This window comes from Solanum dulcamara, chromosome 5 (genome assembly GCF_947179165.1).
Source record: "Solanum dulcamara chromosome 5, daSolDulc1.2, whole genome shotgun sequence".
Lineage (NCBI taxonomy): Eukaryota > Viridiplantae > Streptophyta > Magnoliopsida > Solanales > Solanaceae > Solanum > Solanum dulcamara.
Genome location: NC_077241.1, coordinates 67,094,124 through 67,122,120, shown reverse-complemented (window position 1 = coordinate 67,122,120; position 27,997 = coordinate 67,094,124). Strand labels below are relative to the sequence as shown.

The window sequence follows — 27,997 nt, the reverse complement described above, 5'->3', positions numbered from 1 at the left end:
CATGAAAGTCGATCTATTACGACCAGCGCGGTTATTCCTGTTTGATTTTCTTCTTCCAACCCCTTCTTAGAAAGCACTCATTGAGTTACTTACGGAATCTCAAATCTCTCGACATAGAAAAAATACAGATAACAGATGTAATTTGGAAAAGATCACTTAAAAATTGGCCACAAAGGTCCACCACCACGCCCCGGTGGGACTTTTCTATTCAATCACAAGGTACAAAAGTAATTTTTTTGCCGCAGAATTACAGGGTAGGAGAGCATGAAACACTCATCTTGACTCATGTTGTACACCACAATGTGACTCTTATTGAACTTGCTACAAAATAAAATTACAAAAGGTAATGTGAATCCACTACTACTTCTAAGGAGTGTTACAACAAGAGGGTCATCTGAGTGACTATGAAAACCCGTATTTGGACAAGGCTGACTGGAACAACTCTGAGAAGGCCTGAGATGTACTCTGATCATCAGCTTTGATCTTTAACTGTACTTTACACGACGATGAATTAACTACACACTCTACAAGATAGGTAGATGGTTCATCAGCTTTTTGTGCATAGAAGAAGAACTTGAAGTTCGGGGCTTGACCACCAGAAGCTATGCAATGGATTGAATGGCCTTGCATGTGATGGGTAAGTGTTTGAGGAGATGTCATTGTAGCCACTCCTTGTGGATTAATGGAAGTTTCCTGGTAAAGGAAAAGGGAAAAGTAGTATCAAGATGAAGGCGATTTAACGACAATAAGGGATGTCTTAATAGTAAAAGTTCTCATATTCATATCAAGGACAGACAGTGTATAAGTATCCAAAAGTTACAAGGCGACAGTCACCGACTTACATTAATATGATACACTTTTTTTTGAATAGTTGTAATATGATGGCATTTTTCCTATAAAAATGAATACAAAAAAGATTTGGACATCATGTAACAGTGCAATTGTATCAGAGGCAAAAGATTAGGCAATCCAATGAAGTTTATTTGACCAGCAATTACTGCTTGATACTTCCAAGTTCCAATAAGTTTTGAAGTTTTCATTTATTTACAAGTAATGACACAAATTCCTGACATGATTAAAACATTATTTTCTTGTGAAAAGAATATTAAGAGCGGACAAATATAAGGCAAAGTATCAGACGGTGCAAGATTCTCTGGCAATAACTACCCCCTCAGTAACCTCTTCTACCTCTTATAGAAATTATTCAGTATATCCCAGAGTGTAATGGAAAGAACACAAGCCACAAGAAAAAGTAAACTCTAATTAAGCCAAAGCTGTAAGTAGTTCAACAGAATCCTACAAAATGTTCTCTCCAGGCAGTGGAGGTATTTCCTAGATCAGCCTCTAGTGAACAAAAGAAAAGATCAAGAAATCACATACTAAAAGTAAATGTGCACCTGTGATATTGATATTGGAAGTTGACGCCATTTCTGCTGGAAAGCGTTTGGTTCTAGAGCAGCCTTAGTGTTGAGCTTCAAAACAGGAGGTGGAGGAGGGGGGCTGGCTGCAGCAGGCAAACCAAGACCAAGTAGATCATCAATTGCAAAAGTAGCTGATGGCACATTTGGAGTAGGTTTGTAATCCAAGGAAACAAGATCATTTTGAGACAGTGCAGCCAAAGAACCATCATATCCAGGAGCACTGTATGCAGAACTAGTGTGGCTAGAACCTTTACTTTCTTCTTTATCGGAAGTACTCAAAAGTAAATCCATATCATTTGCCTCGATTCTCTGTGCTGGGACTACATTATCAGTCGATTCTGCCCCAAGAGATAAATTTCCAATTTCCTCGGAGAAAGCAAATGGCCCTCTATGTTCCTTGTCAGTGAACATGTAAGAAGGCTGCAAAAATGTTAAAGCTTGTGAAATAGGTAAAGTAGATTACCAGGGTCTTAGCAAGATAAAAATGAGAAACATGTTTCATCCTTAACTTATGTGTAGCATTGAAATTACACTTCTGACTATATTCCTCAAATTATACAATTGATATGAGTGAACAACATCTGGGATACCTTTTGATAAACAACAGAGAGGCTGTTAAACTCATCGAAGATACGATCTTTAATTTCACTACTTTGTGTATCAGCAAAGACAGAAACAGCTTGCTTTGGAGGATTCACCACACGCTCTGCTATGGAGACATTGTACTGCAGAAGTCTATAGTATAATAATGCCCTGTCATGGACATCCTGCAACAATTCTTGCACATCATTTAGAGGCACACAAACATTTCATACTAATATATGTTAATCAACTATGCCTCAATCTCAATCAAGTTGGGTTCAGCTGAAGCCTGAAAGAATCAATTGCAACCATTCTGTTCTATTCGGGTGTACTCAATAATTTGTCTCTTATATCAGTCATCTTCTAGAAAAATAAAACAAACAGATAAGATACCTGATGAAAATCATTAATACCAGCAGCCAACACAGCTCCCAAGGCTTTCTGAGTCTCTGGCGGTCTTCTAAAAAAGCACTTAACTACTGCTGTAAGAAGATGTAAACGAACCTACAGAACAAATTGAAGCCAAGTCTAATAAAACCCCATAGACATTTTATACCTCATAAATGAAAAGGATAGAAGAACTATACTTATGACGTTTATGCTAACATGCCAAACACTACAAATATGAACAGTTCAGTAACACAAGTTGGAGAATCGACCACACACATAGAAATAAAAGAGATTAAAAGACAGGTAACATTTGCAGCCGGTTGCACACAGTAAGGCTGTGCATCTAATAGATCAAAAATTGTACAAGAGGCTTTGCTTTGTTTTTAAATTTCAGGATCACAATTGAAAAATTCGAATACAAGGTGTTAGAAGCCCCACTTGAAGGACATGTTCTTCAATTTCCTTTTCAGATAGAGCCAATTAGGAACAAGACCTCACCTGGAAAGCCCCATCAAGAAAAAGAAAAAAGCATGCGTACCAAAATCAAGACAACAAGGTTGTAATCTTGTACAAGCATTAGAGACAAAGAATATGTGGTTCTGTGAAGGGAAAGGATAGGCACGAATCATTCTGTTATATCTTTACACTTTATAACAATAGTTAACACTTTATACTTTCTAACATGGCATTTATATGTATGCAGTACAAAACAGAGGACTTAATAAAGCATTCTTGGAGCTTTATCACAATAACTGAATTTGTTGCATGAACGCGTGAATGGTCTGACCTGAGTCAACATCTTATGTATCTTATTTTATTATATATATATAACACTTTTTCCTCTATGAAAACTACATTTACAAAGTCCTTTTAACACACCCCAACCTTCCTTCTGTTGGAGGATTTCAAACAAGAAATTCACACTTTTATTTCATTCATTTTCGTTGCCACAAAAAAGCTTTTCTTGTATCACTTGAAAAAGGAAACTAATGACCATGGATGACATGAATGATGCGGATGACTTCAAAGTTCAAACTACAGAATCAAGAGATCCTAGACTGAAGCAATCAGTAAGGAGGCAACTGAACATGGGGACCACCTTTTGCTATTTTGACGTCATCACCTATTCACCTTTGTCTAAGTAAGTCATTCACTGACTGCATCAACAAACCACAAGGTTACAGACCAAAATTAGGAAGAAGGAATGCTTACTCCAAACACAAATCATTTTCAAGACTCAGGGCCTTTCAAATGAGACAACTGATCATATTGTGGACACTCTTGACAATACTCAGTAATTAGAAAGATCAACAGCAGGGCACAAAGGAGTACAAATATACTTGCAAAGGAAGAAAAGCCAAACACATAAAAAAAAAATATGCAGCTTGATTACCTCTGCAGAGTGCTCCTCTTCCCAATTCTCAACAAGACCCTCCAATACGTAAGGAGCATCTTGCATATCTTGAGCATATTCCCCCAACATCCAAATAAGAGCGGCCTTGGCTTTGGGTTCCTGGACATTTTTGCTACTAATATTCCCTACAACTGCTATACAATCATGGCTCCATTGAGGATATTTCCTAAGGAGATCTTTCACAAGTACCTATATGAGAAAAGCATAAATGATCAGACAAAACAAGAATAGCAAGACATGAGGTCTCGCATAATTTCACATGTTTGATGCACTATTCCTCTAAAGCAATATCATTAGAGGCTATTGAGATCCCCCCCCCCCCCCCCCCAAAAAAAAAACGAAGAAAAAATCCAAAAAATAAGGGAAATGAGTGACAACATACCAGAGTTTCCGCAGTCACATGGTCCTTCTCCATTTCCAAAAACTGGAGAAGCCTATCTACAATTGCATTAACATCATATTGTTGTAATGCTATTTTGCCGACAGCCCTGATCGATTCTCTCGCCATGGGAATGTCAACATTAGCAGCATATTCACATAGCTCCGTCACTGAAGCCAATCCACAAAAAATCAACATCAGACTGGCTAGTCAAAAATGCAAACTAATTGGTGATGGAGGCAATAACTCGAAGTTTTATAAAATTATGATATTAAATCCCTTGACAGTACTCAGATGACCTAAACATCACCACACAAAAAGGGATTTATGGATTTAATCATCTCCTTCATTCAGACTTATTCTCCATCTTAACCATGGTGCACATCCAGTCTAACTCTTACACTTATCCAATGTTATTGAACTTGGTCTCAGCTCTTGTGTGCATTCATCAACTAGGCATATTGTACAGCACAGTAACTAATTTAGGGGAAAGGCCAATCAAGTTTTGAAATTCTTCAAACTCCCAGTCTTGCAAATTTCTCCTAAACCTCAAATCCCAATGCACTCTTCCCTCTTGTACACTCTATAACCGTTGAATCGACATCCTTTTTTGACAAGAAATTACATACATGTTAGGAAATGTGATTCTCCGCACCATCTATGTTCCAAAAACTCACCCTACTCCCATCACCCATGGCCCACCCTGAAATATACATATTCATTGAACTCTTCCCACCCCTTGTTTGATGTAAGCTGAGTTCCATCAAAACTTTGCACACAAAGCCGAGCTAAGGAGTTGGTAGACTTTTCATCGAGTCGCTACTTTGGAGACTTGGGGGTGCTTGAAATCAAGGCATGAAGCTCAAGAACATGTTTCTCACACCCCAAGCAAGCTCAAGTACACATCTTCAAGCTATACTATCTTTAATCACGAAGACGGAGCACTTTAAGGTCATGGAAAGTCAACACATGATGGCCTTCAAGATTTGGAAGATAGCTTGGATGAGAGAACAAGATGCAGCATATGCAGCCATAGATGCAACCGCAAGTCATTTGTTGCGGCCGCTAGTGAATTCACATTCCTCTCCGATCTTGCTGGCTCACTATTTGGACTTGCGGAGATGGATGCGACTGTAAGTGGAAGATGCTACGCCGCAAACTACATGAGCAGTCTTTTTTGGGTTCTTTTTGCAATTTGTTTAAGTTCCACTTTTGGGCCTGTTAGAATAGGAATAGGTGTACATAATCCAACTTAGAATAGGAATAGAAATAGGAATAGTTTATAGTATCCTACTTGGAAAAGGATTGTTTTATAGTGTCTATAAATAGGGTCTTTGTGTAATATTGTTCTTACGCAATTCAATAATATTTTTCCTCTATATTTCTCACATGGTATCAGAGCATTGGTGAGAAACTTACAAGAAAGAAAGCCCAGTCAGTTTCTGGTGACCATTAAAAGGCTGGTTTGGGTCCCTTTTTTTTGGTTTTGTAAGTGTTGTGCGAAAACCAACAACATCACGAGGTGATGAACACTCAGGAGAGCAAACTCTAGGGAGCTCCTCTGAGATCTGTTCAGTCACGCGCCCTCACACGCCGCCAGAAGCCGCAGATTTGCGTCGCCAAGCGCCAGCACGTGTGGCAGTTTTCGGCCAGTTTTTGACTTTCTATTTTTTCCAGTGTGGTCGCCTCTGCATCCCGAGGCTGACCATATATTTGTATTTTGATTACGACCAGATTACGGCAGTCAAATCTGTCTTTTCCAGATTCCGATAGTTAGATCTTCTCCAAAAAAAATAATCAAATTCCATATTATTTTTTTCCCAGATTCCTATATATTTTTGTTTTTCATAATGTCTTTCGGGATTGATATTTTTGGCTCCAAAAATATAGGAAGTTCAAGTCTTATGATTACTTTGAAACCATTAATGGGAAGCTCAAATTACTTAGCTTGGGCTTCCTCGGTTGGAGTAAGGGTCAAGGCGTCCAAGATCACTTAACCAATAATATTTGTGTGGTAGATGAAAAGGCCAAGGCTAGTGAGGAAGATGCAAAAGTCAAAGCACAATGAATGAAGGTTGATGCTCAATTATGTAGTCTCTTATGGCGATCTATTGATTCCAAGTTGATGCCCTTGTTTCGCCCATCCCAGACATGTTATTCAGTTTGAAAAAAGGCTCGTGCTTTATACACTAATGACATATCTCGATTCTATGATGTGATATCTCGAATGACCAACTTAAAGAAACAAGATTCCGATATGTCTACTTACTTGGGACAGGTACAAGTAGTCATGGAGGAATTTGAAATGTTGATGCCAGTTACTATGAATGTAGAAAAACAACAAGAGCACAGACAAACATTGTTTCTAGTTCTTACACATGCTGGACTTCCTACTGACCATGATTCAGTGCGTGATCAGATTTTAGCTAGTCCTGTAGTTCCTACAATTGATGAATTATTCTCTCGTCTACTTCGTCTTGCCGCGCCTCCCAATCACAAAGTAGCCTCCTCACCCACCATTTACTAATCTGCTCTTGCATCTCAAACCATAGAAAAATGAACATATCAACCTATGGAGAATCGGCGAGGAGGAGAGCGTTTTGGAAAACCTCGATCCAAGTGTAGTCATTGTCATAAACTTGGGCACACTCGTGACATATGTTATATTTTGCATGGTTTATCACCCAGTTATGATCCTATTGCTCTAAAGGAATATAATGAGTTCCTTCGAAATTGTGCAAGTAAGCAGACATCTCCACAAGTAGCATTTGTGGCTCAACCTAATCAATCATCCAATAATGCTCATATTGCTCATACAGAATATGATGAGTTCCTCCAGTATCGAGCAAGTAAGCAAACGTCACCACAAGTAGCTTCGGTTGCACAACCTGATGTTTTTGTTGCGGGTGATTTTTTCGCTTGTGTTTCACAATCTAGTACTCTTGGATCATGGGTCATGGACTCAGGCGCTTCTGATCATATCTCTGGTAATAAATCACTTTTGTATGATATTGTTTATTCACAATCTCTTCCATCTATTACTTTAGCTAATGGGATCCAAACAAAACCAAAAGGGGTTGGCAAAGCCAAACCCTTTATCTTCTGTCACTCTAGACTCTGTTCTTTATGTCCCTAGCTCTCCTTTTAATTTGGCATCTGTTAGTCATTTGACGCGTGCCTTACATTGTGGCATATTCTTTTTTGATGATTTCTTTCTCATGCAGGACCGCAGTACGGGCCAGACGATTGGCACAGGACATGAATCACAAGGCCTTTACTATCTTACCTCTTCAAATTCCTTCACAGCATTCTTCGTTATAGATCCTCCAGGCCTAATTCACAAACGTTTGGGACATCTAAGTCTATCTAAGCTGCAAAAGATGGTGCCTAGTTTGTCTAGTTTAAACCGTGAGTCATGTCAACTTGGGAAACACACTCTTGCTACATTTTCACGTAGTACTTAAGATCATTCAGAGTCTATTTTTTCATTAGTTTATTATGATATTTGGGGTCCCAATAGAGTTAGTTCACCCTTAGAATTTCGTTATTTTGTTAGTTTCATTGATGATTATTCAAGATGTACTTGGGTTTTCTTAATGAAAGATCGTTCTGAGTTATTTTCTATATTCAAAAGTTTTTTTTGCTGAAATACAAAATGAATTTGGTGTTTCTATTCGTACTTTTCGTAGTAATAATACCTTAGAATACTTATCCTCCCAATTTCAGGAGTTATTCACCAAACATCTTATCCGTACCCTCCCCCAACAAAATGGTGTCGCAGAAAGGAAGAATAGGCATCTCATTGACACCGCTCGCACTCTTCTCATTGAATCTCATGTTCCGTTGCGTTTTGGGGGGGATGCAGTCCTTGCGTCTTGTTATTTAATTAATAGAATGCCCTCATCCTCTATTCAGAATCAGGTTCCACATTCCATATTGTTTCCTCAGTCACGTCTTTACTCTATCCCCCCTCGTGTCTTTGGGAGCACATGCTTTGTTCATAACTTAGCCCCAGAAAAAAATAAATTAGCCCCTCGTGCCCTCAAATGTGTCTTCCTTGGTTACTCTCGATTTCAAAAAGGGTATCATTGTTATTCGCCTGAACTTCATCGATACCTTATGTCCGCCGATGTCACATTCTTTGAATCTCAACCTTACTATACATCTTTCGATCATCCTGATGTATCTGAGGTCTTACCAATACCTCAGGTCTTACTTGTACCAACTTTTGAGGAATCAGCGGTCTCTCCTATATCTCCGGTTGTAGTGCCACCACTCCTGACTTATCATCATCGTCCGTGTCCAATTGTAGTGCCAGATGATTCATGTCATGTGCCGTACCCTGCTCCTACTGTGGACTTGCCTCCTCTTGGCCAACCGATTGCACTTCAAAAAGGTATACGATCCACTCAAAATATTAACCCACATTATACTTTCTTGAGTTATCATCGTCTATCCTCACCACATTGTGCCTTTGTATCATCTTTGTCTTTTATTTCCATTCTTAAGACTACAAGTGAAACACTCTCTCATTCTGGATGGAGGCAGTCTATGATTGATGAGATGTCTGCTTTACATACGAGTGGTACTTGGGAGTTTGTTTCCCTTCCTGCAGGTAAATCAACTGATGGTTGGCGTTGGGTTTTTGCAGTCAAAATTGGCCCAGACGGTCAGGTGGATTGACTGAAGGCTCGCCTTGTTGCCAAAGGGTATACTCAGATATTTGGGCTAGATTACAGGGACACTTTCGCTCCCATGGCTAAAATAGCATTTGTCCGTCTTTTTCTATCTATGACTATCGTTCGTCATTGGCCTTTTCATCAATTGGACATTAAGAATGCTTTTTGCACGGTGATCTTGAGGAAGAAGTCTATATGGAGCAACCACCTGATTTTGTTGCTTAGGGGGAGTCTAGTACCCTTGTATGTCGATTGCGTAGGTCACTCTATGGTCTGAATCAGTCTCCTCGAGCCTGGTTTGGAAAGTTCAACATAGTAATTCAACAGTGGCATGACTCGCAGTGGAGCTGATCATTCTGTCTTTTATCGGCATTCAACACCAAATCTGTGTATTTATTTAGTTGCTTACGTTGATGATATCATTATCACCGGCAATGATCAAGATGGTATCACTAATTTGAAGCAACATCTCTTTCAGCATTTTTAGAGTAAAGACCACGGTTGACTGAAGTATTTTCTAGGTATTGAGGTTGCTCAATCTAGATCAGGTATTGTTATTTCTCAATGCAAGTATGCCTTATACATTCTTGAGGAGACAGGAATGACGAGATGTAGACTCATTGACACTCCTATGGATACGAATGTTAAACTCCTTCCGGGACAAGGGGAGCCACTCAGTAATCTTGAAAGGTATAGATGGCTAGTTGGAAAGTTGAATTATCTCACAGTGACTAGGCCTGACATCTCTTTTCCTGTGAGTGTTGTAAGTCAGTTTATGATTTCTCCTTGTGATAGTCATTGGGATGCAGTTATTCGTATTCTGCGATATATAAAGTCATCTCCCGGTAAAGGACTACTCTTCGAGGATCACGGCCATGAGCATATCACCGCATATACAGATGCTGATTGGGCAGGATCGCCCTCTGATAGATGTTTTACATCCGGATATTGTGTTTTAGTAGGAGGCAATTTGGTGTCGTGGAAGAGTAAGAAACAAAGTGCGGTTGCTCGATCTAGTGTTGAAGCAGAATATCGAGCAATTGTTGTAGCAACTTGTGAGCTAGTTTGGATCAAACAGTTGTCGAGAGAACTAAAATTTGGAGAAACTGGTCATATGGAACTTGTGTGATAATCAAGCGGCCCATATCGCATCAAATTCAGTGTTTCATGAGAGGACCAAGCATATTGGGATTGATTGTCACTTTGTCAGAGAAAAGATACTCTCAGGAGATATTGTTACAAAGTTTGTGAAGTCAAGTGATCAACTTGCAGATATCTTCACCAAGTCCCTCACCTGTTCTCGTATTAATTATATTTGTAACAAGCTAGGTACATATGATTTGTATGCACCAACTTGAGGGGGAGTGTTAGAATAGGAATAGGTGTACATAATCCTACTTAGAATAGGAATAGAAATAGGAATAGTTTATAGTATCCTACTTGGAAAATGATTGTTTTATAGTGTCTATAAATAGGGTCTTTGTGTAATATTGTTCTTACGCAATTCAATAATATTTTTCCTCTATATTTCTCACAAGGCCTTTTATGTAATAGCTAGCCTAGACTATACATAGGGGAGAATAGCTCATTTAGACATAGATTATTTTGATATGTTGAATTCTCATGAATTGAGTATACTTTTGAGGGAGTCTAAGGCTAAGGCCTTTGTTACTTGACAATGTTTGATGGGATTGCTTGCTTGAGTACCATTCCTCTTGAGCGTGTCTATAATATAGGTGTTTGTTTGGTGTTCTTAATAGGAGGTTTTGGTTTTGATATAGTCATTATTGCCTGTAAGTCCCATTCTTGTGTCTTGCTCTATAGAATTGGTGCTTTTTGGATTATTTTTAATTGGTTGTATTGGTTGTCATATAACCATTGTACTCAATTCTTATTCAGCTTGTGTCATTCTTCTATCCTTTATCTTTGTTTCTTGTTCTTAGAGTTAGGGTTTCAATTTCTGCGTATTCGATATTGCATCATTTGGCATAAGAGAACATCAATATTGCATCACTTTAAGATATTTCTCCAATCTCCATAAACCACACCCATATGGAAGTGAAACATTTTTGGTCCTCCACCCCTTCCAAAACCTCATACTTTTCCACAATCACCCCTCACCAAAAAAGCATTCACCTCTACCCCAAGCCTTCATAGCCACTTCCCCAATATCACCTTGTTAAAGACACTAAGATCTTTAACCCCAAGCCCACCCCAACACTTTGGCGTACTAACAATTGCCAATTCACCAAGTGAAACTTTCTTTCCCCACTTGAGCTATTCCATAAAAATTCCCTCCGAAGTTTTTCCAACTTCCCTGTAACACTTACTGGAGCGTGAAGCAAAGATGAAGTATGTCGGAATGGAAACAAAAAGCTAATTTTCTCAAATAGCCCCATTTGAGGCTACTGTTTATATTTTGTCCCTTTTTAAAAAAATTCTGTAAATACAACTCATACGCTTCATAACCAGCAAGTATGAAAAATTTACACTACTAGTTGCAGACAACTTCTGACCAAGTGGTCTAAAGTTTGGCCATAAACATTTTTAGAAGTAGTTCAGTTTCTTCTACAACTTCAAACCAACCTTCTGGACAACTTTAGACAAAGGTCTAATGTTTGGTCATAAATATTTGTATAGGTAGTTTTAGTTCTTCTACAATTTTCGACCATTGATCTAAAATTCCCATGACCTTGTGCGAAACCTTCCCAACAATTTTAGACCAAGTGGTCTAAAGTTTGGTCATAATTTTTTTTATAGATAGTCCAATTTCTTTACAACTTCAGACCATTGATCTAAAGATCATATGCCATATTATATCAGTTCCCTTCATATGCCATATTATATCACATTCCATATAATATCAGTTCCCTCCAGCTAACCTACTTAAGATAGGTAGTATACAGATACCTAATATGTGGGTAGGAACCAGATACCATAAGCCATCTTTACATTTATTGCAAGGTAACATCAAAATAATGGGACGTTTTCCTGAACTTAACAGATTTGAAATGGTTATACCAAGAAACACCATATAATTACTACATTGTTGGAATAGAAGCAGGAAGAGGAACAAGAAGACATTGTGGTGGAATACGATCCCTGCATGCGTATGGTGGACTATTTGGAAAGCAAGGAACAACAAATGTTTTTGAAGATAAAGCCAACTAATTCCAACTGATTAAGTTTAACTGTATACTTTTATTTTCTTTTTGGTGCAAGGAGGACTGTGTAAATGATGCAAATCCGTACTTCGCATCTTAGAATACCTATAAGTTTGGAAGGGATTTCCGTTGCTTTTTGCTAATGTGTGATTACTTCAGCACTCCCTTAGTGGTGTGTTTATAATAGAGTTACCTTCTTTAAGAAAATCTCACTACTTAAGAATTATACATATTAATTTAGTAAATTCAATCATACAGTTGCTATAGCTAAGCTCACTTGAAATGAATAATGATACAGACATGTACATAAAGTTTTTATGGAATGTCATTTGAAGAGTAGATGCACAAAATAAAATTGCTCCGCACAAAGATCTAGCTTTAGCTACATACTAGGAGCAAAGAGTTTCTTATGGTCTTCAAATGAAACTCTTCTTCTTTGCAAAAAGAAATAATCGAAGAATAAAAAACATAGAGCTCTCTGTTCCATTCCCAGACATTAGTAAAATAAAGTAGGTCTTGCTACAATTGAATGGTAATGTTTTAATGTTTTGCAGTCTTCTGACTTCGGGATCTAACAATATTGAGAAAATTATGAAGAACATAGATCCTGCAAACAAAATACAGAAAATCTTGTACTCATAAATTTTAAATAACACACCACTAATGTGACTGCTTAGATTTCTGCAACTAAAATTTTGTCAAGCTAAATTACTGTAATAACCTTTTTTTATGAAGGGTTAATTGGTAATTTAACCATTTATAATTATTATTATTAATATAAAGAGGAGTGGGCCCAGCCCATTATTTTAATCTGCTGCATCACGTTTGAAAGAAAGCTAGGGCAATTACTCCTTCAACTTTTTGAAAGAAAGCACGTAACTTCACTAGAAGAAGTTTGGCGCACTCTCTGGCAGCAGGCTAGCACGTCAAGAATTTCTAGTAATCAGGTATTATGGGTTACTTTGTCTCCGTAGGCATATTGTAGCAATGTTCATTGTGGTGTGTTTTTTTTTTTGTTTTTTTTGTAAAAGAGGCACTACAGTTTGGCTAAAAATTAGAGGGCCATATTATTATAGGTTTGACCAGAATGTAGTATTTTATTCCTTCAAGTTAGCACTGGTTTCACTAGTGTAGAAACTACTTCTATATTGAATTTTTCTTTTTGAAATCTGCTACAGAAGGAGAATGAAGATGTGGAACAATGCACAAATTTAGAAATAGAATGTGATAGCACCTTGGAATCATAGATCTAAAAATTTCCAAGACTGGAGTTGACTCTACTCGGGAAAAAAATTGATAGACCCCAAACAGTGACGATTGGGTTGTGCTGTAGAAAAGCCTAGAAGAAAAAAACATAAATCAATTCAAGGGATACCCAATATGTCTACAAATAATAATGCATTATTTGTCATATTTTCTTCTCTAGTCCTTTTAAAAAGATTTTTTTTATTAGAAAGGGAAAAGCTAATGATTGGTTAATAATAGAGGATTGTATGATTAGGTAATGATGGGATAATGATTAGAGAAATATATGGCTATGGTAATGATCCTAAGTGCAGAAGTATAACCAGTGGCTTCATTAAGATGAGGAACGAATGTTGGGCAGTATTTATTCTGGCAATTTACTCTTTAGTGGAAGTTTCATGTTTAAACAGTGTGATGCTGGGATATATTTTATATATATTTTGTGTTATCGCTAATTCATGGTTTAAGGTGTGAGATATTAAGGTTGGGCTCTAAGCTTAAAAGTTAGGGATATTGAGACTTGTCCCCGACTAGCATAATTGTTATTGCTAATCAATATTTTGCGTAGATTGAGGCGAGTGGGGGCTGTTGTGGTTGGTATTCTACGCGTGCAAGGTTGTGGAACTTGTCATTAGCAAAGTACGTGAGACTTTAAGCTTTAGTGCTTGCTTTTAAAAAAATGTGTTTTCTCTTCCTGGTCCATGTGTTGGACAAGCATGTGCTTGGCAGAATTGTGGTCTTGGTTAATAGTATATATGTTATTTTATGAAGAATACTGAATATGTTTTATAAGTGATATGGGGTGTGACGTTTGATATCTTTCTTCATTATCTTGATATAGATACTAGGGGCATACATAGATGCCGTAATATGTTAGGGGCATACTTATACTGCCGTAATGTGTTAGGGGCTTTGTACATGTTGTCGTAGTACATTTTGGGGCATTATACATGCTGTCGTGGAGTTTTCAGGGTAACGGGCTGATCTCCTTCACCGCCGTTATGAGAAGCTTTGAGTGTGGATTGAGTTGATACATGTGGTGTCCCTTTTGAACATTTTCTTGGACTTATTGAGCATTATATTATGACATATATTGTTATGCATATCATTTAGGTATTCATTGTATAGTTGTATTTTCTAACACTTGTTCCAGGGGTATTAAAGTAGCGGGTCGAGGATCTTACTGAGTTATATTCATTTATAGCTCACCCTTCACCTACATGTCTATGCAGATACTGTTGCAGAGGGCGAGACTAGTGGCGGACGAGTTCGCTTGCTTGGATTTTGTTGTTGAGGTGAGCCTTCACATTGTTCGTGGAGGCTACTGTTTCAGCTCTATCTATTAATAGCTTAAGATTTCTTTTCCTGGGGTTTGCATGGCCGACAGTTGAACTCATGTAACTCTATTAGATGCTCCATGGTCTTATGGTGGGATTTGGGTTAGAGATATATTATTTAAGTGACCCTTTCTTTTCATAAATCGATATACGGTTTTTTTTGGATAATTATTTTTGTTTTGATGAGTTTTGGAGTTGCACATATTCTATCTTAGTGATTAAATAATTTGGGTAAGTGTATGGATATTTGGTTCGCCCACTAATTTGGGTAAGTGTATGGATATTTGGTTCGCCCTACAGGTGGTGTTAGAGGGTGCCAGTCAAGTCTAGGGGGTATTTGGGGATGTGACAATTACACAATTTAATTACAATATTGCATGAAAATGAGATAGGTTTCTATGATGGATCAAGCATTCAGGTCTATATTATGTATTAAACAAATTTTCCTTGGGCCTTAAATTGTTTAATAAATAACATACAGTTGTCAGAAATTAGTGGGTATCTGTGCATTCATCAATTATCAAAAAACAAAATGCAGTAATAATGTTAAATTTCACCATATTAAATTCTCCACAACAATTTTCGCATGCATAAAAAATTAGTTGGAAGTTAGATACCTGGGTGAAGATACTTACAAGCAAAACTTACTTATGCAAAGCACAAAAAAGGGCAAGTAAAGGTTAAGTCTCTGTTATTTGAGTTGGTTGACCACTTGGAAGAAGATACTTACACCCTCGGTTCCAATTTTATATGATTTTTTTAATGTTCGGGGATGTTTCAAAATGTTTGACACTAATTCATATTTCTACATCTTTTAAAAAGTCAAAATAAATTAAACTATTACTAGTTTTACTGATATTATTGTGCAAATACACTCTTCTCTTACCCTTATTCCCACCTTAAATTTATTTCAGATTTTTGGCTGGTGGAACACCAATAATACCTTTGATCATGATCTGACACCAGGAAACAAGGAATACACAAAGACCTTGAGGTTGAAAACTTCCATTTAGTTGGCTGATATTGATACTCACCAATTTCATATGTATTGCTCTCATTTGCCACGGCAGTCAGCATCTCAAGCTTTAGCTTTTTGACATAAAATGGCTCATTGTATTGGCAGTAGAAGTGCTTGTAGTCTGCTGAAAAAATATAGGGTGCACGCATCACCAGCAAATGTAGATGGCTTAGCACAGCATAGGATTGCTCTGGGCCTCCTGAGCTAACTAACGTAAGTAGAGGTGCTTTTATACGCTCATATACCTAAACAGATGAATGAATAAACGAAAATTAAAACTCAGCTTTAGTTAAGCATTATGATGTCTCAATGATGAAAATTACAGAAAATTTTGCGAAAACTAAATTTTGAATAACAGCATTTTGCATTTTATGCAACTGTTACGTAACAAAGGTTGTCAGACCATTAATTACAGCAGTTTTAGGCGGTTACATAGGTAAGTGTGAATAGTCAATGGAAACATTAGTTCAAGCTTGTCTGTTTTCCCTGTATAACCCTATGGGATCTCAACTGACTACAACTTAAACAGCGGTTATTGAAAACATACTGAATTTCACATGCCCCCTCCTACACAAGGCAATTTGGACCAAAAAGATAAATAAATAAAAGTTAAAAGGAAAAGAGTTGTCAGGAAGCAGAGTCTTGGGTAGTGGAAAATAAAGACAGCAAAGTTAGTTGACTTCTTGGATAGTAAACAATTTAGCTGGATTATTTTTTTTGTATTGACAAGGGAACCCACAACCGCTATCCTTTGGGTGCGTTAAGAGTAAGCCCTGTTCTTGTTTAATAGACCGCAAACCACACAGGAGAGGTAAACTGCACTAGGCAAGCCCTGTGCAACGAGCTTGACCGGGAAAGCAAGTTTCGAACCTAAGACCCCCATTTGGGAGATCACCCGCCCAACCAACTCGGCCACCCTTGCAGGCACTTTAGCTAGATTATTAGTAAAAAGAGATGATCGAGTAACCATAGACAATACCATCTACTAAGGAAACATTTCAGATGAATACTAAAATGGGAACCTGTTGATGAATGTCAGACATGGAGAGTGTCAGTTGTAGAAATAACTTGATTGTTGCCAAGACAACAGCACCATTAGCATGTTGAAGCCTATCTTCAAGAAGATTCATCATGTCAAATATCTCATCACTGTCAGAAGGCACATACTTAGAAACCAGATCAAGAACAGCACATTGAGCCCATTCGCTGAATTCCTTGAACCTGCACAATCATGTTTGAAAGATAAGGCAATCTCTCACGAGAAAGTCCAAACACCACAACAACAAAGAAAGGGGAGCAACAGAGGTCTACTAATTTTTTCATGGGATTTGACGAAAAAAAGATAGTTGAGTCAACATAGAAATTTTATCATCCGTGTAATTTAACTGTTTTAGCAGATTAAAGAAAGAGCCTCCCATGCAAAAGAGACTTACATTACTGCAAGATCTTAAGCGGCAAGAGAAAATATTAACATGGTAACGAAATGACAAAATATAGAGAGGAGAGTGGGAAATTTAACTATTCTCTCTAGTGTCATCAAAGAGATATCTTCACCGAGCAGTTTGAGCTAGTTTACAACCTGCCTCTTCCCCAAGTACACTAGGCTTTTAGAAAATAAAACTGTTTCTTTGACAGAATATATAGTCCAAGAAATTTTTTGATGACCAGAATACATAATGAAATAATAAAAAGAAGACAAAACTAATTGCAGTCCATCTTTCAGTGGAAGGATCGAGACTGTAAAGGGCATTGAAACATTACATTCCCTACAGAGTATTACTGCTAAATTGTCTACTTCTAATTACAACCGAAGGCAACTTTTCGATACATCATTGGTCAAGAGCAGAAAAAAGCTTACTAAGAGTTTTGCAATCCTAAAAACTTTTCTCCAGAAACCATCCTCACCACCCCTTCCCGGGGCCAAACCTTAGCATCATAGTTGAAAGCCTGAAATCAACATTGGTACCCAATTGACCTAGATTTTCAAACTATTTGTAATTGTATGTTAACAACATGAAAAACATAGAAGGTGTTTGGGCAATCTTAAAAGTTGGTTTGACAAACCAGCTTACAAGAACTTTTTTCCTTATATACGAGTTTGCTAAACACAGAGAGTGCTTATAAGTCAAAATTAGTCAAAAATCATAAGTTGGTCACCCCCAACTTATGGTATTTCTGCGTATAAGCACTTTGGTCCAACCATTTTTTTAATTATATTATTCTTGATAATAATTTTTGTAATCCCAGAAACATCCTTCAAAAACAAAAAAACATAACTCACTCTTGACTCTCCATTCCGTCTCCCTTCATTCGTCCTTTTAAATGAAAAGACACCTTTAACTTATTTTAATTTATCTTTTGTAAATAGATTTAAAAGTATGGCAGTCATTTTAACATAAAAGTGCTTCTCACCACTTATTTATTAAACACACCAACGGTTTATTACCTCCTCTATCCCAATTTATGTGACACTATTTACATTTTTCCAGATCTAGTAACAATTTCACTTCAAACTTCCATTACCCTTAATGAAATAATGTACAGCCACATAACTTTCTATGGCTTATTTTAGACCACAAATTTCAAAAGTCTTCTTTTTCCCTTAAACTTTGTTGCCCAGTCAAGCATCTTCACATAAATTGGGATGGAGGGAGTATTAGTTTGCACTCCTATTCATACACGTAACTACTAATTTGTAAAATCAGTTTAAACACTTAAAGGGACTTTTCAACAAGTGATGTTTATCAGCTTCTTTAATTAGCTAAGCTAAATAGACTATTACTTAAAAAGAGAAAACAATATAAGCCACAGTTTCCAGACATCTACAACCTCAATCAACAGAAGCTAGCTACAATCTCAGATGTCAGAAATGCACAAGGTTGGAATCTGTCCTTCAGAAGATTCCTCAATGACTGGGAAGTGGAGAGAATGATTCAATTCTACAATACCTTGGAACAAGCTATGAGCCTCACCTGTGAACAAAAATGGCAAGTTCAAGGTGAAATCAGCCTACAAGCTATTGGATATCTCAACTCAAACCAAGGAATTGTGGCCTTGGAAGATGATCTGGATAGGGAAGATACCACATAAGGTGGCCTATTTCACTTGGCTGGTTACAAGTCAAGCTGTTTTTACTCAGGACAACCTTATGAAAAGGGGAAGACAGTTATGCTCCAGATGCTTTTTTTGTGAAGCTGAGACAGAGACAATAAACCATTTTCTTTTGCATTGTAAAATGACTGAGAAACTATGGCAATGGTTCATTAACCTGAGGGGTATTAGATGGTCCATGCCAAGGAATATTGCAGAAGTCCAAGCATGTTGGAATAGAGATGGAAATCAATTCCAACATTTGGAGGGAGAGAAATGACTGACATGATGATCTGGATAGGAAAATACCACACAAGGAGAGATGGAAGATTGTCCTTGCCTGCATCTGGCGGACAATTTGGAGGGAGAGAAATCAGAGATGTTTTGAGAACAAGAGCATTCCCTTCCAAAGCCTAAAATGAACTGTTTAGCAACCTTTTACTTTTGGTGTATCCATAGCGTACCTACTACCTAAAGATCCAGGGGACATAACCGTATATTTAGATAGTTTATGAGGGACATAGGTGATAGATCTTTTTTGGCTGTTCCTATATACTTTTGATGTAATTACTACAGGAGCACCCTATTGGTGTACTTCTCAAAATACCAGTTAACCTTCTCAAAAAAAAATATATCAGTCACATGTCTAAGACAAATAAGGAGAGAGGAAGAATACGAAAAGGAAAGATGAATAAGTTACTGCAACACAGTATGCATGACAAGTTGATTAACATTATCAAGATGCAGCATGGTATAGCTTTACATATAAGCTAGCTATTAAGGTTGAGTTAGACCTACGATCTATTTTTCTTATATAGTGTCAGAGCTACACACATCCTAATTCAAGGCTTATCCAACGTTGGGACCCCATATTATGTCGTTCACCCTCTAAATGTCCAGGCTTGACATGTAGGGAGGAAGGGAGGTTTGTTAAGTGTCCTACATAGATCGAGGGAAGGAGTTGTTGCCTCCTTGTATGTCTTTAGGAAATTCTCACCTCATGAGCTTGTCCTTGGGGTTAAGTTAAGCCAAAAGTCCTTTTTATTTACATGGGTATTACAAACAAACATATCCATGTTACTGTCTTTCCCCATCGTTGGATTCTTATACTATATTATTCACACTCTAATTGTTCAAGCCTGGACATGCAAGGAGGTATTAGCATGTCCCATATTGGTTGAGAAAATAGATTGATATCTTCTTATATGGTCTTGGGCAATTATCGGCTCGTGAACTAGCATATTTAAGCTAGATGCATGATTTTGAACATTGTAGTATCGTGCTCCATCTGAATACACCATAAAACTGCAAGCATGGTACTTTCACAACGAATTACCTTTCTACAACAATTACTACACCTCACTAACCATGTCACTCCATTTAAACTCATCTCCGGCCAATATTATACAGAATAAAAATAAATTAAAAAGTACTAGAAGCTCCCAATATTTTCTACAGACCTATAAATCTCTGACAGAAATGAAAGACTACAAGAAAGTATATGACCTAAAGTAACATATTGCGGTGACTAATTCAGATTACTAAATATTGCATGTATAGATTTTTTCCTTCAATTGTACCTTTATCTCATTTTGCATCAACTCCAAGAGATAGTAGATAATCAAATGTAAAGAAATTCACTAAACCCTTCAGTGGTAACATCCTTCTCCTATGACAGCAAATTATCCTATAGTGTATTCCCTCCAGGAAAGACAATGAATAAACAAGTGCATGTAACCTGCACTTTTTCACAATCAACAAGATTCTATGTTTTTATTTTTATCCAAAAATTCTACATTATCATAGAATTTCTGAAGATGACAAAAAAAAATGCATGTTACTGGTCATTCTAACCTGAGCAGTAGAAACTATAATCTCTGCAACGTGCCACTAAACTAAAAGCATGTTAGCCTTTTGGAAAGCATGTTGGCCTTTAGAAATGCAGATTTACTAGCAACACTTCTGTTCTATAGCATTCAAACAAGTGAACCTACTTAAAATCGAGTGCAGAAAATTACACCACAAACTGTTTTTTTTTTCTTTTGATGAGTACACAGTTGATTTACCCCATACAGTACACAGACATGATCGCATAAAAGTAGAAAAAACAGATTGGAGATTTTATTCAATCAAATAGTTATGACAGCAATCTACCTATTCAAAAGGTAATAAATAAGTGGCTTGCTTAGCAGGGTTTCTCTTTCTGCTGATGCTTCCTCAGATTTGGTTGCTTCCAAACCCCAGATTTCCTGTAGAGCGCACAAACAGTTGGCTACAACCTGCAGAAAGAAGATGGATGAACATGAGTAAATGATAAGGCTAAAGATCATGATAGGACTGCTTTTATAGCACATGAAATTAGAGCTGCTAAATGTTTTCTGGTGATAAATAAAGAGCTTTGAGATTCGCTGAAAGGCATTCCATGTTGATGCATATATATGGAAATAAACCATGTTTGGAGAATCTTAAACATATTGGGAACTGGATCAATACTTAATAATTGTCTGAAGCAAATCATGAAGACTAAGGAAAGATATGTCAATTTTTCTTAGAGTAGCGCCATTCAATATACACAATACAAACTTAAGTGACATCTGAAGACTATTACTTGAAAGTAGCACGTACTCTAGGGTGATAAAAACAAGAACTTCAATATCATCTAATATCAACTGAACAAAAAGAACCACAGAGAAAATTCCATCAACCGCAGGCAACAATAAACCCGCAGACGATTTTCTCTTCTCCCAAACGTAAACTAGCTTCCAAAAATTGCAACCGTTAAAGAAACTTGTGAAAAAATGAAAATATAGAAGAAACTTCTTGATTAACAATGTACACGATGTGCTCCTTGAATAGGAGTCTTAAACTATGCATAATATGGTAGGAAATCAATTCTTACGCTAGTAAGGTTACGTAAATACTTTTTAACTAAAAATACAATATCCTAAGGAATATCTTTTGGGGGATAAGGTACATATTTTTTTTAATAAGGCAAATAACTTTTATTAACAAAGGGGGAAAACCCCGTATACCAAAACGAAGCGAACATGCACCAAAATATGGTTCTCAACAAAAGAGATTCAATCCTCTATACAAGGTAAATAATTTATTAATGATGGGGAAATCACGCATACACGCCAAGCCGTATGTTAAAAGCAGAGACCCTACACCAAAATATGGTTCTCTATGAAATAACACCGAGTCATCAATGCATGCACCTCCTGATGCACCAAAAAGAAATAAGAATCCAGAGACTACTTTGCAACGTAGAAAAAATCACTATCGACAACAACATACCAAGTGTAATTCTACCAGTGATCTAATGAGGGTAGAGTGTACATAGATCTTACCCCTATTTGGTGGAAATAGAGATGTTGTTTCCGATAGACCCCCAGCTCAAGTAAAACATTTTAAATTAGTTTGAAAGAGGAAATACGGAAATGAAAGAGGCATGACAACCTATAAGGGAAGCAATACATACCATTCATAAAGGAAAATTGTACCAACAACCAAAACATAAAACACAAATAGAAAGTGATAAACCAACGCACAAGAAACACAAGTGGAAACCAAAAACAAAGAACAAGAAACTATGAGAATAGTATTAATACTACTAGTAAGAAAGTAGAAACAGATACGACAGATCTGGTGATCCAAACTAGTATCAAGCTAATCCCAGTGTTATCAGAGGCGTGCTTAAAGCACGCTTAAGCCCTGACGCGAGGCTAAAAATGTGTTGAGTGCTTCACCTTGCTTAATCTGCGCTTCAATGTCGTCATCAAGGTTCTAAGGCATACTTTTCCTTGCCAATGAACCTTTTATAAAGAGACAGCAATAAACAGTCGATATTTCACTTTATCGTAATAAGTTCTCAATTTCTTTGTTCATATATTTAACATCCATGCTAATAAATTATTAGTCTTCGACTAAACATATATATTTGTATTTTTTTCTCCCTCTGCGCCTTTTTCCATTAAAGCCCATGCTTTATTTACACCTTGCACTTAAAACCCCAATGGACCTTAGAGATTTTTGCCTTTATAAGCATTGGCCAATCCCGCAAAAAGGCGAGCAACATCAGTTAACTACTAACCTAATTCGCACCGTTAAAACCCTTCTATCTAAGGTTATGTCCTCGATAAGCTAAAAATGTGTCATGTCCTGTCTAATCATTTCCCTCAATACTTCTATGACCTGCCTCTACCTCTCCTAACCCTTACCATCGCCAAACACTCACACCTCGTCACTGGGGTATCTATGCATCTCCTATTCACATGCTTAAACCATCTCAGCCTCACTTCTCTCATCTTGTCCACCATAAGGATCACTCCTACATTATCCCGGATATCTTCATTCCTAATTTTCTCTCCTAGTATGCTCACACATCCATCTCAACATCTTCATTTCCAAAACTTTCATCTTTTGAACAAACGAGTTCTTAATTGATTAACACTCCACCCCATACAACATAGTTGATCTAACCACCACTTTATAAAACTTTTACTTTTAAGTTTTAGTGATACCTTTTTGTCACGAATGACTCTAGAGGTGAGCCTCCACTTTGTCCACCCTGCACCAATATGATGATGTCATGATGAGTGACATCATCATCAATCTCACTATTACCTTGAATTAAGGACCTGAGATACTTGAAACTCTTATCTTGGGGATGACTTGAGTATTAAGCCTCATTTCCATGCTATCCTCATGGGTTGCATCATTGATTTTGCACTCCAAGTACTATGTCTTGGTCCTGCTCAACCTGAAGCCTTTAGCCTCCAGGATCCGTCTCCAAACCTCTTGCCTCTCGTTACCTCTATCGTGAGTCTCATCAATGAATACTATATTATCTACGAATAACATATACCATGCCACATCACCTTGGATATGACCCGTCAATTCATCCATTATCAAGGAAAATAGAAATGGACTAAAAATTGATCTTTAGTGCAACCCCATCATGATTGGAAAGTGCTCCGAGTCTCCTCCCACTGTCTCTACCCTGGTCTTGGCCCTATCGTACATGTCTTCAATTGTCCTAGTGTAAGCCAAAGGTATACGTCTAGCCTCCAAGCATCTCCATAGAACCTCCATCAGGAATTGTAAGCCTTTTCTGAGACAATGAACACCATATATAAGTCACTCATCCTCTCTTTATACGGCTCCACCAGTCTCCTCACTAAATGGATAGCTTTTGTAGTAGATCACCCTAGGCATGAATCCAAATTGGTTCTCAAAGATAGATACACCTTTCCTCACCCTCATCTTCACCCCACTCTCCCGCATTTTTATAGTGTGGCTTAGCAGCCTGATACTCCTATAATTGTTGCAACTTTGAATATCGCCCTTGTTCTTGTACAGTAGAATCATTGTACTCCACTTCCATTCTTCAGTCATTTTAGTTGTCTTAAAGATGACATTAAACATCAGCCACTTCAAACTTGCCATGCCTATGCTCTTCCAAAACTCCACTAGAATCTCGGCTTGTCCATTTGCTCTTTCTTTGTTCATCCTACGGGTAGCACCCTTAAGGGATAATTACAGTAGATGGCCATTTTAATTACCAAAAAAAGGTCATTCAGTGTATATTCATGTATACTCAGTGTATATTACATGTATACTCAGTGTATATTACATGTATAGAATGTATCATAATGTATATTGAGTGTATAGCTCATATTTAATTACACTCACTATACAATATAGAATAATTAAATATGAGCTATACACTCAATATACATTATGGTTATTTTTTATGTAAATAAAACATGGCGATATTTGTTGTAAACTAATTATTTTATTGTATATATTTGAAATTGTTCCCACCCTTAATCCTTTCAACCCTTATACACCTATAATACCCAAAATCACGTTATCTCTTGTATGCTTCAAACCACCCAACACAATGTCTCTGTCTCCCTTTTTGTTCAAGAGTTTATAAAAGTATATTTACCATCTTTATCTAATGAGTATTGCATCCACAAATAGCTTACTTTTCTCGTCTTTAATGCACTTCACTTTATCCAGGTCTCATGCCTTCCTCTCTCGCCTTAGCTTCTTATCGCCACCTTTGTCCCCTAGTTCTTCATACAAGCATTCAAAAGTTGTCATCTTTTTGTAACTGCCAACTTCGCCTCCTACTTCGCCACCTTATACCTTTCCCTATTTGTTCGCTTATACTTCTCGTTCTTACTCTCCACCAACTTCGCATAAGCAAGAACTATTGACTCCTTCAAATGTCTTATGTTTCTTTTTCTCCATAAAACCCACATTATGGCTAATAGAGAAACATCCCAAGCCCTCTGGTTTCTCTTCTTCCTTATAAAGGCCTTACTATACAATGCCTACTTTACTATACTCGGTATTGCCCAAAGTAGATCAAACCAATTTAGGACCACTGACCACCATCACGCTTCCACTTGGAAATGTAGCAAAAGGTTATCTACATCTTTTCCTACACATATGGCACCAACCTATATAGGTGATCCTCTTCTCCCTCAAATTATTTGTTGTCAGATCAATCCCTTAGATGACACCCACACCAAGAAACAGACCTTCCTGAGCGCCTAAGAATCCATAGACTTATAAGAAAACTCTGACCTAATAAGATATCCCTACTTTCATGCCATATCCACAAGTCAGAAGTATCATGCAATCTATTTTCATGCCATATCCACAAGTGAGAAGTATCAAGCGGTGCACTTTGCCTATACAATAGCTTAACCGGACTTTGGAATTCACCAAACTCCCAATACTAAAGGTTCCATCTAAATCTCAAATCCTAGTGTACTTCCCCCTCTTGTATTCCACGAATATGTCATATAGTAAATCTTTCTGGCACAAATTCTCTGTGTTGGGGAAAACAAACTTTAACCCACTCTCTCCACACCACTTATGCTCCCAAAAACTAATCTTACATCCTTGTCCAACCCTATAAAAGTATGACAATTGAATTCTTCTCACCAACAAGACTAAAGCATATTCCGAACACTCTCTTTAGATGTCCATCTTTTGTTAATAATAGCCCAATTCCTGAATGTGAACCCAATGTCAGAAGACTCAGTTGAGCTAACAGGAAGACAAATATAGACACTTTACCTCCTTATTGGGGAGGCTGGTTCCAAAATTCAAACATTGGTCGATCATAAAAAAGCAATACACTTCCCCTTTCCTCCAAAGCCTGATTTGTAGCACCACAACTACTAATCCCCAAAATATGATGTTTTTTACCAGGTAAATCTCAGGAAAAAAAAGGAACTTTTTATAGGTAAACCGTAAATCCCCAAAAAAAAAATCTCAAATGTCTCATCATTGTTCTATCTTTGAATAAATGGCTTCCCAGAAAGCTTCACCTCAATGGTAAAGAGACTAATTATCACCATTTGTTGTGCCTTTCTCACATGTACACCTTTTATTCTTTTTATTCATTACTTTTGAGCATATCATTTTTGTTCTTATTTAAATTAATATTAATAATACATGTAAAGAACTTTTATCTTTCTATCCTAATTAGGCTTCCGATCCCCAAAACAGAAAAGATTTGCCTAATATCACTCAAAGCTCTAATATTGTAATGGTTTCCTCATCCCATTGACAATCTCCTGATATAAGAATCCCTTCCACAACCATAGTCTAAGTTCTCTATTGCTTTTCACACGAGCTGCAAGGAACTAATCAAGCTTCTAGAAAATTGATCTATTTCTCTCAAATTTATCAGAAAACATTGTCAAATTATGCCAACGTCTGCTCAAGTGTTGAAACGATTTATCGACATGCATGGAATCCTCATCATCTATGCTGAAATGCTACCCAATGGCATGGAGAGAGAAGGAAAAACTGAAACCACAAAATAGGGAAATCTATGGTTACATCAAAAAAGTGCGTAGAACTACTTTGTTGTCATTGAAAGTCATGTAGCAACCAAATAGTAGGTGATAATTGCTTTGAAAAACTCAAGCACAAGAAATAGATAAAAAGAAGAAAGATGTCATGTAGACTACAATGCCAGACCTGAGCATCTCGATCATTCAGCATCAAGTGCTTAAGCGTAGCAGGAAAACCCGCATCCATGCAAGTTGATTCTGAGATATGGTACAACTTCAAAACACCCATGGCTGCAACTGTCCTAACATAACTATTTGAATCCTTCAACCCTGAACCCAAGGGACCAACCAAGTACTCGACCAAATTTGTCACCCGCAGAGAACACAAGCTCCGTAGAGACAACCCACGAATCATGGGATCCTCATCTTTGCAGTCCCTCTGAAGAAAATTAATGGTCAAAAGCGCGAGATCTGGATTGTGTTTAGCATAGTTACCAACATAAAGGTAGCACATCTTTTTTAGCACAATGTCTGAGGTTGCTGAGCACATAACCATTTCACTGAAAACTGAAGAAACATCGATCCCAATTGTCATACACGAGATCACCTTCTTAAACAGCTCCCTCTTTGCATCATCAGTACCTGGAGCTCGACTACCTGCCAGCTGCCTAAGCTGCATCTTCAAATCTGAAACTTCCCCTTTTCTGCCCCAATCAAATTTACATCAGCATAATTTCACATACTACGTTTTATACTGTATGTAAAATTCCAATCTTTTCCATTCCAAAATCCCTAATCTTTATTTACAGCAAGCAAAGCTCATTTTCAACAAGAAAATTGCCTTATGCAATTATAATAAAATGGGACATATGATACCAAACGAACATCAGGTTGTTAATACAGAATAATTACGCAAAAAAAATAGTGATTTGAATTGGTGAACTTTTTTTAGGTCAATGTAGGAAATACCCATATCATGATCGAAGTTATAAAGGCCAATTTTGATCGTTTCTTAAGTAGTTCCGTATAATTTTCCACTTGGGAATTTCAAGAATTCAGCTAAAGACCATAAATTTCATCGCCTTTTCCAAAAGGGTCAGGAACAAGACTACGTAAAAGATAATGAAATACAGGAAAAAAAAACTCATACCGGATGTGAGTTTTTTGAATTCTCCATCCAAAAGGGTGCCTGAAAAACAATTCAAAGAAAGAAAGGAAGGAAGAATTGTTACCCGGAAGGTTGAGAAGGTGAAGGTGATCGATGAGTTTGAGCTGGAGGAGCCATTGATGAACACCTACTGGATCTTGATTGTTTGTCTCTGGATCTCAGTTTTGGTTATGTAATCCCCAAGCGCAAAGGATCAAAGAGAGTAGAGAGTTTTTGCTTGCTGGTATTCTTCTGATGCTTTCTATGGCTACTGTGACATGGAGGTAAAAGTATCGATATTTACCTCC

At 37.3% G+C, this 27,997-nt stretch overlaps 1 protein-coding gene across 1 annotated transcript; it reads right to left on the bottom strand.

The window, feature by feature from the left end:
• Window positions 1–138: 138 nt before the first annotated feature.
• Window positions 139–27,997, bottom strand: LOC129889424 (beta-adaptin-like protein A). Its single transcript, XM_055964712.1, has 11 exons — window positions 27,775–27,997; window positions 26,730–27,246; window positions 20,874–20,998; window positions 16,652–16,850; window positions 15,646–15,874; window positions 4,190–4,356; window positions 3,787–3,996; window positions 2,397–2,507; window positions 2,012–2,188; window positions 1,398–1,841; window positions 139–693 (listed from the first exon to the last, which is right to left on the bottom strand). The coding sequence occupies exons 1-11, from the start codon at window positions 27,825–27,827 to the stop codon at window positions 403–405; spliced, it is 2,523 nt and encodes an 840-aa protein (XP_055820687.1). The 5' UTR covers window positions 27,828–27,997; the 3' UTR covers window positions 139–402.

Coding starts and splice junctions, on each gene's coding strand:
- LOC129889424 (XM_055964712.1), bottom strand. CDS start 27,827: ATGGCTCCTCCAGCTCAAACTCATCGATCACCTTCACCTTCTCAACCT. Junction 27,247..27,774: donor TCACCTTCTCAACCTTCCGG/GTAACAATTCTT, acceptor TGATTGGGGCAG/AAAAGGGGAAGTTTCAGATT. Junction 15,875..16,651: donor TGTCTGACATTCATCAACAG/GTTCCCATTTTA, acceptor TCATCTGTTTAG/GTATATGAGCGTATAAAAGC.